At 35.1% G+C, this 14,069-nt stretch overlaps 1 protein-coding gene across 1 annotated transcript; it reads right to left on the reverse strand.

Annotated features, from left to right (window-relative positions):
• Window positions 1-3,148: 3,148 nt before the first annotated feature.
• LOC145001135 (inositol transporter 1-like) lies at window positions 3,149-7,637 on the reverse strand. The gene is made up of 5 exons (XM_078960485.1): window positions 7,043-7,637; window positions 6,639-6,709; window positions 6,223-6,558; window positions 4,287-4,394; window positions 3,149-4,218 (listed from the first exon to the last, which is right to left on the reverse strand). The coding sequence occupies exons 1-5, from the start codon at window positions 7,182-7,184 to the stop codon at window positions 3,382-3,384; spliced, it is 1,494 nt and encodes a 497-aa protein (XP_078816611.1). The 5' UTR covers window positions 7,185-7,637; the 3' UTR covers window positions 3,149-3,381.
• Between the last annotated feature and the right edge of the window lie 6,432 nt (window positions 7,638-14,069).

Consider the following 14,069-nt stretch of genomic DNA (forward strand, 5'->3'; position numbering starts at 1 on the left):
TATGGCAAACATATAACATTTAACACATAAAAACATTTTAGACAACTTTCCTAAAATAAACTAGTGCTCGTGTCTAAATTATAACATACACTCATCTCACAATCTTCACTTAGTATTCTAAGTTTAAGTCTAGAAATCCTACAAATTCCTAGTTCGCTTAAACTAATGCTCTGATACCAACTGTGACATCCCCAAAATCACGGCCATAAAAGACCGATTTGATTTATGTTTTTAAAATAATTTTCAGAGTAATCCTTTAATTAAAAGAGTTACGGAATTTGTTCCCCAAACAAAATATGATAAATAAAATTTATCAAAACATTCCTTAAAGAAATGTATTTTCATATATAACAAAACTCAGGATGTCATGTTCCGATACATACCAAAAGCATAAACGGCACATTATAAGCCATACAACCTTTATATACAACTACTGACCTATAAACAAAATATCTTCACAAGTTGTCCAACTTATGCTCTCGCGCCACTACCTGTAATACAAATAAAACTGATTGGGTCAGGCTTGGGAGTCTGGTGAGCATATAGGGTTTTCAACCCACAATTAATAATTATATTTAATTTCACCAACCAACAATAACCCGATTACCCATTCCTGTAATCCTCACTTTACGTCCCTAAAACAACAACTATCATAAGGGACCTAATCTAGGATTTTTCATCAGGATGGACATTACTGCAAAGGGGTTTCCTCAACAATAGATGTCCTAAAGGCAACCATGAGGGGGATAGAGTAGACCGGTTAACACATCGTTCACAACACCTACAAGTTATGAACCTGCCAACGTTCCTACTGGACAGTCTAAAAAGAGTTTGTGGTCTTCATCCATACTCCGCTAGATGACTAGATCAACAACAACATCGAGGCCTCTCATCTTTTTATTTCATCACACACCAACTATTTACCCATGTTCTACCCAACATATTAGTAGATAAAATATACATATTTTATACATAGTTTAAAACTTGTATAGCATGTTCATTCAATAGTCATTCCAAATAACAGATGATACATATACACATAACATGTACTACCTCTGTCCTAAATTGATAGTCCACTTTTGACTTTTGAAGTCTTTTTTTCTTTAACTTTGACCTTAAATATTTTTGTTTTTGATAGATAATACTTGATGCAAAATATATGAATGGATTGTATTTTAGATGTTTTTTCATTGTTATAAGTTTTATCAAGTAATATATAACACAAATAAAAATATTTAAGGTCAAAGTTGAAGAAAAAAGACTTCAAAAGTCAAAAGTGGACTATCAATTTGGGACGGAGGGAGTATTTCATAGAGAATAAATCATATCTATGCGTTTAGAAGATATCAATAATACACTCACATAAAACATATGCCCAATACATTCAATCGATATAGTTGTATTAAAATCGTGTATATGAAAGGGACTATGCACTCACTTGATAAGATAATGCTAGGACAACACTACGACTCTTCAAGTAGTAACTCTTCGGTGAAACTGTGATCTCTTCACACACCGGGCTTTTCGCAGGCAAAGCTTCTACTTGGAAACTCTTTTCTTCTCGGGATCTTCGGTGCTTCGGGACTTGCTTCGGGTCTCAAGATGATACCGGGGCTTTGAGGGTATAACTTGCACGTAAATCGAGTAATATAGGTGAGAGAGAAGAATTTTAGCAACTGAACTTGACTGACCTTGTGTTCTATTTATAGGAGCTGAAAAACCATGCTCACGTCGTGAGCTCGAAGATGTCACTGCGTTCGTCATGGCCACTTGCCCTAGAAGACGTCCATCACCTGTTCACGCCGTGAACACTGTGCTCACGTCGTGAGCTCTGACATAGGTGGAAGTTCATGCCCCGATCTTCAAAAATTCATATCTTTCGCATACGAGTTCCGTTTTCAACGTTTTTTATATGCACACGTAGGTGTGATTATGCTCTACAACTCTCGTTTAGACTCTGTCGGCTAATTTTGATTTAACTTTTATTATATTATTTTTAGTAGGCCGGGATAGGAAAACTTCGTTAGAAATTCATAACTTCTTCATCTGACGTCCGTTTTCGTCTGTCTTTTTACTGTTGCATTACTATCGACGAGATCTTCGATTCTTGTTTCGATTGTTTCAGCTAGAAATCACTCGAGCTCGTATTCGAACTTTGGGTTGCATCCTGCTAAGTCGAAATTTTGAAAAATCATAACTTCCTCATACGAAGCCAGATTTAATGCTTAGCCTATTACAACATCATTAATGCCTAGCTTAAAAACACGGACGTGATATATATATATATATATATATATATATATATATATATATATATATATATATATTGCTTTCCTCATTATCAAGCTATGAACATTTTAAATGACTTAAACTTGTTTTCCAAGTCTTCATAAATCTGAACATCATTCCAACATCAGATCGAGCACCACTCAAAAAAAATTCCACTAGTATGTATATGTAAAAAACATACAAGAAATCGGTGCGATTATAAGATCACATCTGAAAAAATCGATTCAAGTAAATCAAACATTAGCATGTTATGTTTAGAAACCCTAAAATCGAATATGAAAATCTACGAATTCTTGGCTTTAGTGTTCTTCGAACGATCTCAAAAACTCTAAATTGAAAAGCGAACAGATAAAATTGAACCTCACCCTTATTGTCGAACGATTCCAGAAAAACTAGGTTCGTGTTCATGGAATGAAGCTGAAATTGAATCCTAGGTACAAGTTCTTGTTCTTGGATCAATTTCAGAACCCTAGAAATAAAAAATGGAAGCTAATGAGCAACTTGAATTTGAATTTGGCCTAGAAATTGAAAATTGAAGCTAACGAATAAGTTGAACTCGAAGTTGATGAACAATCTAATGTGCAACGACGTCATTGTTGAATATGACCAGACAATAGGAGATGCCAAAGTTGCTGAAAACTTATAACATATCATAATTCAATTTTTTTAACACTAAATACAAGTTCAATAGTAAATACTAAATACAAGTTCAATAGTAAATAACGTACAAACGAAAAGCAATTAAACATAAACAAATACGAAAAATTGTTAGCCTCTTAAATAATTTTCTCTTTAAACAAAAACTAATAAACCTTGGAGAATAAGGTATAAGGCCACCAAACAAACTATCATGCAATCCTGACGAATAACGTAAATTTATTGCAGAAAATAAACATATGTACAAACCTCTTATTATGAAATTTCACATTAAACTAAAAAAAACATCGTATAATCTTTATATTCGATCATACACAACTGTACATCTTTTAACCAAACCCGATAACAATCTATCACTAAACACCCAAATAGTAGCCACAAAAACCCGCTACACAAACTCTAGCAAACCTCAGGAGTCTGGGTGCCACCACATTTTCACGATTCCTCCCCTGTTTCCAAAAGCGATTCCGATTCCGACCCATTCCCACTCCCCCACGCTCTCTCCTTCCATATCTTCTCCACCTCATCAAAAGTCAACCCTTTGGTCTCCGGCACAAAAGCCACCACAAAACCAAACGCCGCCACAGAAATCCCGGCAAGAATCATGAAAGTCCACCCGGTCCCGACAGCATCAGCCACCGAGAGAAAGCTCTGAGCCACTATCAAATTCGATATCCAGTTCACAGTCGCCGACATTCCTCCACAAATTCCTCTATACGCTTCCGGATATATTTCAGAGTTTACAGTCCATGGAACCGGGCCCATACCCGGTGCAAAAAACGCGATGTAAAGAGCTAACCCTAGAACCGCAATCCAACCCACATTCGCAAAACCAGACGATTCAAGGAAAAACGCAACCGATAGGAGGATTAAAGAGAAAAATACGCCGGATAAACTGCTTAGGGCTAACTTCCGGCGGCCGAAATGGTCGATGAGGTTGATTCCGACGACTGTTCCGGCGGCGTTCATTAGCGCCACCACTAGTGATAAAAGAAGGGCTAATTGATTTGAACTGAAACCCGCCATTTGAACTATGGTCGGACTGTAGTACATGACTGTGTTGATTCCGGTGAACTGTTGGAACGCCTGAAGTCCAGCTCCGGTGAAGAACGCAAGTCTGATTTCTTTAATTCTAAAAACATCCATGTAACTAACAGCGTTTTTCCGTTGGTTTTCTTCCTCTAAAGCAGAAGAAAGTTGGTCGAGTTCTTCCTCTAATCGATATGGGTCGTATATTTTTGAAAGGACAACAATGGCCTCGGATTTGCTCTTCTGTGTAATATAAGAGATAATGTTAAGCTGAAGGGTAAAAACGGAAATTTGGATGTAAATGTTTTTACCTTCATGTAGAGCCATCTTGGAGACTCGGGTAAGAATAACATTAAGAAAAATTGAATAATAGCAGGGACAGCAGCTACTCCAAGCATCCATCTCCATGTCCCAGGAACCTGTTCACCACCATTTGTTCAATATATTATTATAACTTTGAACACAAATTCTAAAAATGTTGCAACATTTGCAAAAGGGCTGATTCGATTATTGATATATGATAAAAATGGATGAAAGTAAAGTGTAGATTGTTGATTAGGGTTATCATATTGGTGCTCTAAAGAAGATTGTCACTAGAAGAAAAAAACAGAGAGTATATATAAAAGCTAATGATGCATGAAGAACCACCTCCATTATGGTCAATCCAAAGAGACAGACATAGGGCGTATTTGGCATATACTGGTGTAAAATTATATAAAAATTAAAAGTTTTTATTCTCAAGGTAAACTTTTTTTTTTTTTTTTTTTTTTTTTTTTTTTTTTTGAGATTTTCTAAAAAGTTACAAGTTCTCAAAAGCTTAATGCCAAACACGCCCATAACATAACAGGAAACAGGAAAACTCATGTTATAAGTTTAAATTGATAAAAGAAGACTCCCCCTGTCTCAAAATAAATGCAACATTTTATTTCTTTAGAAAAGTTTCAATCATGGGATACAATTAATGGCATTGATGTGTAATTCAGAAATTTGATTAAACGTTGGTCTATTTTGAGATTGAGGGAGTAGATGTTTGAGTTAAATTAATGACATAGGTACGTAAGGTAAGGATGCAACTGAGAAAATTATGAGGTAAAAAAAAAAAAGAGTGATTTTTACGGCTATTATGCAAGCCCCAACTCAGCCTTGTAGCTGCCTCCTTGTAAGTTGAAACTGCACAACCAAAACCTTTCATGCAAACGATGCAAAGTGATAAACATGAGAGAAATAACCTCTTCCTTTTTGTATTGTTAAATCAATTAATATGCATCCCAAATAAAACCATGATGATATAATACAACAAAATTTTTCCATACACAACTATTTGTGTATTAAAGTGTTGTATTTGTGTAGAAATCACTTCTAAATACAATCAAGTGCATGTTGTGCACACAAACATTTAACCCTGTTCAACGGTTGAATGGAATATAGGATTAGTTCCATTTTTTATTTAAGAAAAAACTTAATTTTGTTTTTTGTATTACTTTTATTTTATTGTATAATAAAATATAATATAATCTTGTAAATTAATAATAATAATAATAATAATAATAATAATAATTTAAAACTGTAATTAAGTTAATTTAATAAATAAATAATTATTTTGTTTTATTATGTATTATTTTTTGGGAAATTGTCAAAACTACACAACCTATTATAGGTCAATAACCGGAAGAACAACTTGATTAATTTTGGACATATTTAAACACAATTATAATTTCAATCCATCCGAAAAAATCTTTCCAATTATTGAACGATCCTTATATTGATTCATTAACATTACCATTTAAAGCCTCCCATTATTCCAATTCATACCAAAAAAAAACCCTTTTATCAATGTTTTAATATCAAAAAAACACAACCTACTGTCTTACTATTATATTTATATATACATCGTATTGAACAAACACAACCTATTATAAACTTCTCTCATTAAAATCATCCCTATATTAAATATTTCAATAATGGGAGGGTTTTTATTGGCACAAAATTAGTACAGACGTATAACAAATTGTGCTTTTATGACATTTGCCTTATTTTTATGTAAAATAGTACGTCGATGTGACAATATTTAAACTTGAAAGATTCAGTGTCCAAGAAGCCTAATCCACATTAGAAGTGACATTTGGATATATCTATATAAGGTCATTTTCACTGATTTCATCATAGTATGAAAATAGCCATAGAAGCAAGAAAAAGCAAAAGAAAAGAATATGAATATGAAGACAAAATAAAGAAAGAGAATATGACCTCTGTGAAAGCAAGATTAACAAGGTAAGAAAGAAATTGTCCACCAGTGATCATAAGCACATTAGTGCTAACAAGACCACCCCTTATTTCCGATGGAGCTGCTTCAGCAATATACATAGGTGCAGTAACAGACGCCACCCCCACCCCCAAACCCACCAATAACCGACCCATTATAAGCACATATGGATCCGGAGCACCCGCCATAACCAAGGATCCCAAAGCAAAAATCACATCAGCAAGAAGAGTCGCTCTTTTTCTCCCATATGCATCGTTTATCCACCCACCAGCTGCAGCTCCTATCATTGCACCCACTAAAGCCATACTCACAATCGTCTCCTGTATATTATCATTATAAATTTTTTAATTTCATTTCAATTTTCAACAAAACTTTTCGACTTTTCGTACAACTGGTATACCTGTAAGAAACTACTTTCATCAACGGCTTTGAAATCATCACGGATGTACAAAAGGGCTCCAGATATGACACCTGAAACAGATCCTTTGTTTTTATGTCTTGTAAATTAACGACATGTATATATGCCTTATCCTTTTAACACATGGAGTTATCAAGTGATTCGAAGACAATATATGCAATCGCATCCTAATTGACGTAGACGTAATTCGTGGTTTGTTTACGTTTTTTGTCCAATTGAATTGACATGAAAAGAATTTGAAATATACACGAGACTATCTATTAATTTGGCTGAACAAAGAATTAAAACCCCAATCAGATTGCATGATTCGATCCACCATGAAAAGAATAGACAAGTATAGATGACTATATGTGTATGATATTCATGAAAAGAGGAAAGTAATTTACCTGTGTCATAGCCGAAAAGAAGACCACCAATTCCAGCAACTACAGTCAAACCCAATACGTATGTGTTGCTGAAATACGTTATTTTCTTATCAACGCCAGCATCTATGTACCCTGAACTCCCTGGAAACGATTCGATCGTCATCTATGTTAAACAAAGATGTAATTCCAGAAATACAAAACCTTGTTATGGAGTCGTGACTAAGATTCTGACACTTAATTCACACAATCAATCCAAAAACACCGTTATGACTCACTCACGCAATTAATCAAACACTTGGAGTGCAGAGATAAAACGTAAGAAAAAAGTTTACGCGTTTTCACGTTGTTGATTAATTTTGTTTCCAATTCACGAAATGCCTATTCTGTATCAAATAAACAATAGCCAATCGAGAAATTGGTAAAATCGGTAAGAAGTTGAGTGATTATATCAAGAAATGATGAAAGTTTTCTTGAGGTTTAATTTGGTAATGAAACGGCTTTTCAGAGATTCCGCAAATTGGGTAAACGGAGAAAATTTAGCGGATTATTCTTCTCGGACAACAATTGTCAGAAAATTTGTTGAGCATGTGAGAATTGACGACTACCTGTGAAACGCAGATAACGATTTTATAAAGTTCTTGGTGGAGAGAAGTAATCTAAAGTGACAGGCAGGTGAGTCACCTTTCATTTTCTTCTCCGTTGATTTAATTTCCCAAAAACACTCAAAATACCAAAATCGCCCATACCTTGCCCAATTTTTTTAGGCACCTAATCGGACAAATATCCATTAAAAGTGAAAATAAAAAGGGACAAGTTAGGTAGTTCAAGTGAACTTTATTGTATTTAATTTTTTCCCCCAAATCCTTAAAAATAATCAAGTTCAAGAATGTTATCTCGTGTATGTTATGTTACTTAACATATTGCATTACATGCAAACTTTCGTATATGAACACAAATAATTCTGAGTTTTTATGTTCAAGTTTGATTATTTTTATTAGTTTTTGTTGTGATCAGTCTATTCCACATAAAAGAAATATTTGTTATATTCAATTAATTTGACATCCCACATTAAAGAAATGTTTAGGGTGAGTAAAATACATGGGTAAATTGGAGAGTTGTATTTGAGATGGGAAGTGATTTATACACAATAATTTTTTATCATAAACAACAATTTATGCATTATAGAGTTGTACAGTATAATATTTTAAAACAATAATTGTTGTATATCGAGAAAAATTATTGCGTACAAATCGTCTCCCATTTGAAATAGTTGGTATTATAATTCTTTTAATATTTCGTAACTCTTTTTTTTTTTTTTTTTCTTGCAGCCTTGCATCTTATTTGGCTGTTTTTGTTTTTATAAAATTTAGCCGGTTCTAAATTAGACATAAAAAAAAAAATTGATCTATTCAAATTAGGTGGATCTCGATGTAGTTGGAAAATTTCGATACCATTGTGACCAAAAAAAATCTTCTCCGTTTATGAGGAATAATTAGTTAATATATTATTTATTAATATCCTTTGTTTTTCTTCAATCTAGAAAATTCCTTACGTATATTAATATATATTTTATTGGCCGGTTAAAAAAAAAATAAAAAAATAAAGAGGAAACAGAAAAACTTTCATATTTCCACGACAACAATTATGACTTTTGACTCAATAATTTTTCAGAAAATAAAAATCATATATTTGTTAAAACAATTAACATCATAATAAACAAATTGTAAGTCTTTAACCGGTCTAATTTTACAAAATTAATTTTTTTTTTTCGGTTTAATCATTTTTTTCTATTTAACTACTGGAATTGGTTTTTTCTTCAAAAAACTAGTACATAAAGTTTTATACATTAGTAACCGGCGTTTATTTGTTATTATCGTATTTTATTTGATTTTAAAACGTTTTTATAAGTAATTACAATTTCATTTTTTGGATTTTTTTTTTAAATACACATTTTTTTTCTCTGATCTATTAAAAGATAAATATATTCCGTAACAAGCATGTAACAATATCAAAAGCTATCAACTACCATTAATGTCTGAATATCTTTACTCCAACATGACCAAACACGTGTAATGCAGACAAAGAAGGCAATAATAACGACGTTAGGTCACGCGCTACCACTTATGGGTTTGAAAGCTACTCGCCTGCTTCCACCGTTACGTTTTGTTTGGTTTATAGCTATTTGTCTATCCTCAACCCTTCAACTCCTACACGCGCCTTTGCAGGTAGGTTGTCTCATTCGCTGCTGACGTGACAAAAGTTATGTCCACGATATGTTTCGATTTCAACTCAAGTTTTATCTTGTACGTCCCAGTCCATTTGCATACAGGTGGATGGACGTCAAACGTTTTCCATTTGTTAAAACAACTAGATTTTAGTTTTATTTGGCATTCTTTATTTAGTAATGAATTTGATCTATAGTTTTTTATTTAATTTATCAAGAATTAAATAGTTTCATTGGATTTATAATTTTTTAGGAAGCGTTTGACAGGGACATAACATAACAAAATAGCATGGCATGCAGCGTATAGGGATAAATAAGATTCGGTTTTACTCCATCCAAGAAGATGAAACAAATATAAATAAGATCCTTTTGACAAAAATAAAAAATAAAATAAAAAAAGAACAACTTAAATTGATTGTCACAACCTTATTTACGACAAACTATCGTCTACCCGATAATGTTGTATGTATCTTTTTTTATCATCATCATCATAAAAAACGAAGACTAAAATGTTAAGCTATGTGACAATTACAACCCAATTTTATTTAGGTTTTCGAGTTCATATTTACAACACCTCAAGAAGATTTCAATGGAATCAACAGAAACCAAGGTACACAAGATGTTGATCAATTAATTCCAACTGATTTCTACAAATGATTGAAGAACTTAAGCCTTATGACAACTGATGGTTGAGCCGCAGCCCTAAGCAACGAAACAAATCTAAAACTGAGTGTTACAACTCTCCTCCACTTAAATTAGATTTAGTCATCGAAATTGTTCCTTACTAACACCCATATCAAAACAAACAATTTGAGGAACGCAACCAAAGATTCTGCACATAAGTCAACCTTCCCAATACAACCGAAACCCAAACCAAAACTTCCACCCTGAAGAAAACAAACCTTAAGCTCCGCAAAACCACTTCTACCTTTCCGAGATCTGAAATCTATAATGGTCTGAGTCCCCGACAGACTGCCTATGTTGAAATATTACCATGCCAAAACCTCATCGAATGACTAACCAAACATAATACTTCCAACCCTGATTATCTTGATCTAACCTACAAAAACAAAGCCACTGACCATAACCAAGTGCAAAACTCTTATACTTAACAAAAGGATCAGATAATCCTTCGAGTAGAAGATTCATCCCTGCAATGGTTAGACTCAAACGAGAGCTGCACAATAGGGTCAAATCAATTACTATGAGATTATTTAATCCAACTGTAAGTGACTTAACACTTTCGATCAATAAGCTATTCCATACACATGAATCCTCAAATCACTACTTCGACCTGAAGCATCACACTGCCTCCTATTTGCTTTCCAAATGTAACCGCGACCTCCCTGGTCCCAACTTATCCGCCAACTGTCTAGAATACCAGATTCCTGCCCAGTTGCAAAGCCAAGGAACACCCTCACAGTTGCCCCACACGACTTCTGACAGAAAACTTCGACCGACAATTATTACCTGAACCATCACGACACTAACCTGATGTTAAACTGAACGCTACAGGACTAGCTGTAGTCTTATCCCATACCCGGTCTCCCACGACCTACCAAATATGGATTCCAAACATGTTGTGTCCCTCCTACAGCCTTGCGAACATACCCACCTTTGGCGTAAACTATCTGTAGAAATCCGTGAGCAAATCACTGATTTGCCACAATCTCATTGTTGAATAGGGAACGGTGAATGCTACGGGCCACCCCGCAGTCTTACAACACTTCCACACTAACTGCTAACTAGTGAGTGTTGTGGGCCACCCTACAGTCTTACAACACTTCCACACTAACTGATAACTAGTGAATTTTGTGGGCCACCCTGCAGTCTTACAACACTTCCACCTAACTGCTAACTAGTGAATGTTATGGGTCACCCCGCAATGTTACGACACTTCCACCTTGCTGCAACTGCCACCCAATTCCTTACCGCTAATCTATCCATTCGAACACATCCAGAGTCGAGCACGCACTCGAACCAACACCCGAGTTGAACTTGAGTCATGAATGGAACCCCCAACGCCTGATATCCAACACTGAGAGATGCGAACCCAATGTTAGGAAGTTTCCCAAACTCTCAACTCACACAATCCTTAATCTAAACAACCACTTGGGTCGCCTTCCTCCCCAATGGGTATGCGAAACTCATCCTAGTTTCATACCTGATTTTGACCTGAATACCTGAGCGATTCTCCCCCACTTTGACTCGACTAAGTCCTCACAACACACGAGAATTGAAGGATTCCCAATCCTTCTTACCCTCCAGTGGTCGAACCGTTGACAACCTACGCTTACCAAAGCTAGTGATCCATTACCAGCCAGACCCTATGATCGCCCAACCTCTGAAATCCTGAAGAGTACTCTTGAAATCTTAACCAGTTCGATACTCCAATTCACCTTCCATGATACTATACCAAATCCTTGAGTTCCCATGTTGGCGAGTAGGAGCCATAACCCTTACCCTGACTGACGAATCTTCACCCCAACTTCCACTCTCACAGAACCACTGAACTCTAACCGAACACGACCTATGCAAAAATACAATCCCCTTGAAACATCTAATGACTAAACAACTCATGCAACAGACACTGCTATCTTACTGCTACCACTCCTCTCCTAGCAACGGTAGTGCTTAAACCCAAAAGTCCTCCCATAGACAACCGCCAATCATACCAGAACAGATGATGAAACCACTATACCCTGACGATATTGAAGAACTAACACGATGAGGCTGACCATAGACCTTCCACGTAATACCCCTGAACCGATCTCGACCAAGAACCAGAATAACAACCGAACACCCTGCTTCACAAGATACGACCCCCTTACTGACCCACTACTGATTCATGGCATGCAATTGGCATATAACGATTCTTGAAAATATAACCCAAACATAAACTGAGAATTAAACCAGAGATAACGTTTACCCAAACCAATGCAAGATTCCGAAAAACATAAATACTGATAAGGACCAAAAAGGAAGCAAAAGGTAGTACGGGCCAAAGATTAAAACATGCCCAAGAATCCTCTGTTGGGTTTTTGGTATAATACAACATCCTATGGTACACATACAACCCTAAATACATTGGATCTATGTTTTCACTAATTATACATGCAAATGGTTTCCAAGGCATTAAACCTATAACTAGCATGCATTTGACATAAACCATATAATATACTAGTTAGGGAAACATACCTTTTATGTGACTTGAATTCTTGATGTATTTGGCCTTAAGAGCTTAACACCAATAGTATGAAATGCCTCAAATGGAATCACAACACACTTAGGACAAAGGTGGCTCTTGAGAGAGAATTCCATGCACCAAAACACCTCCATATTTCTCTAAGAAAAGAAGTGGTGATTTTGGCTATGGAGTAACCTATTTATATGTAGGATTCCAACGGTCATGCGTATAAACCATAATGCATACCCATGGGTTTTATGATCCATGGTTCATGTGGCCCAACTCTTTATGTATCCATACATAAACTTGGTCCAACATGGGTCATAAGCCCAACACATATAAATATAACTAATTATCATAATTAGTCCCCATACATTTAATTAGTCTCTTTTGATCACTAAATTAATTCCAAATTAATTCTTGATCGATACTAATTAAAACATATGATTTCATATTAATCTATTATAACTTATAATATATTAATTAACCATAAATAACCTTCTCTCAAAAGTCCATCCTAACAAAGTTGTCCTGATGATATGCAACCCAAATGGACCATGCTACTCTCGGGTCAAGTACATACCAATAATAGTTATGGGCTTAGACATCTAATCCAACAGTCTCCCACTTGGATAAGTCTAAAACTATTATTGCAAGTACAACTTCATAACCCAACTAGCAATCGTAGCTCTTAAAGTCGATCTCGAACTCTAAACAAATCAATAACGCGTCCATTAGATAAGGGATCATTCCTCCATTCTAGATATCATATGGACTGAGACATGGATTATAATCATTCTCTCTGTCCATTTGTTGTTTCCCGATTTCCGATTTATGACGACTGACTAATTGAACAAATCAAATCAGTCCTAGCCCGGCCGAGCACTTCTATTTGTCATCATTAAATCATCGAGGGGCCCACAGATATCGCTTTTATCCCGAAGGTAAAAGGAATGGATAAACTTCGACTCATATGGCTTGTTCTACTACTTGTTGAATCATACACAAAGGCACACTTTATAACATCGAGTTACCAATGCGTTTTTGTGCAATCAATGTATAACCAACTCATATCTCTAGGTTTGAAGAATATATAAGATATTATCGTCTCATGATCACTCGTGATAAAATCCATGAAGTGATTCCAATGAGCGCGGGTTGAATCCAATACTCAGAACTTATGAGCACTCATGAGTGTTGTAGCACCACCTTGTCCAACATCTTAGACCTCTACAAACCCAACCCATGACAGTCTTGATTCATATCTACTTCCAACATATGACCGACTGTGGATGGTTTGAATAACTTAGTCAATCAGAACAATGACCTAGTTATTCTGAAAGTCAAAACATGCAAAGTGAAACACAATAATAATCGAATCCAATATGGTCTCAGAACTTATGAATATAGATAAAACACCTTTTATTTATCACCATATGATTACACATTATTCATTGTATACTGTTTCAACTATCAACTTTATTCTTGAATTAAAACATTAGTTGTCCCATGCTCCAAGCATGTACACTATGTTTTCCTAAACACTAGTCATGCCACACACCAAGTATGCATACTATGTTTGTCTATGATCTTTACTTTGTGAAATAGATCAATTAAACATAACTCCAATGATTCTC

The sequence above is a fragment of the Lactuca saligna genome, chromosome 6 (assembly GCF_052625555.1).
Source record: "Lactuca saligna cultivar CGN05327 chromosome 6, ASM5262555v1, whole genome shotgun sequence".
In the NCBI taxonomy this organism is placed as follows: Eukaryota; Viridiplantae; Streptophyta; class Magnoliopsida; order Asterales; family Asteraceae; genus Lactuca; species Lactuca saligna.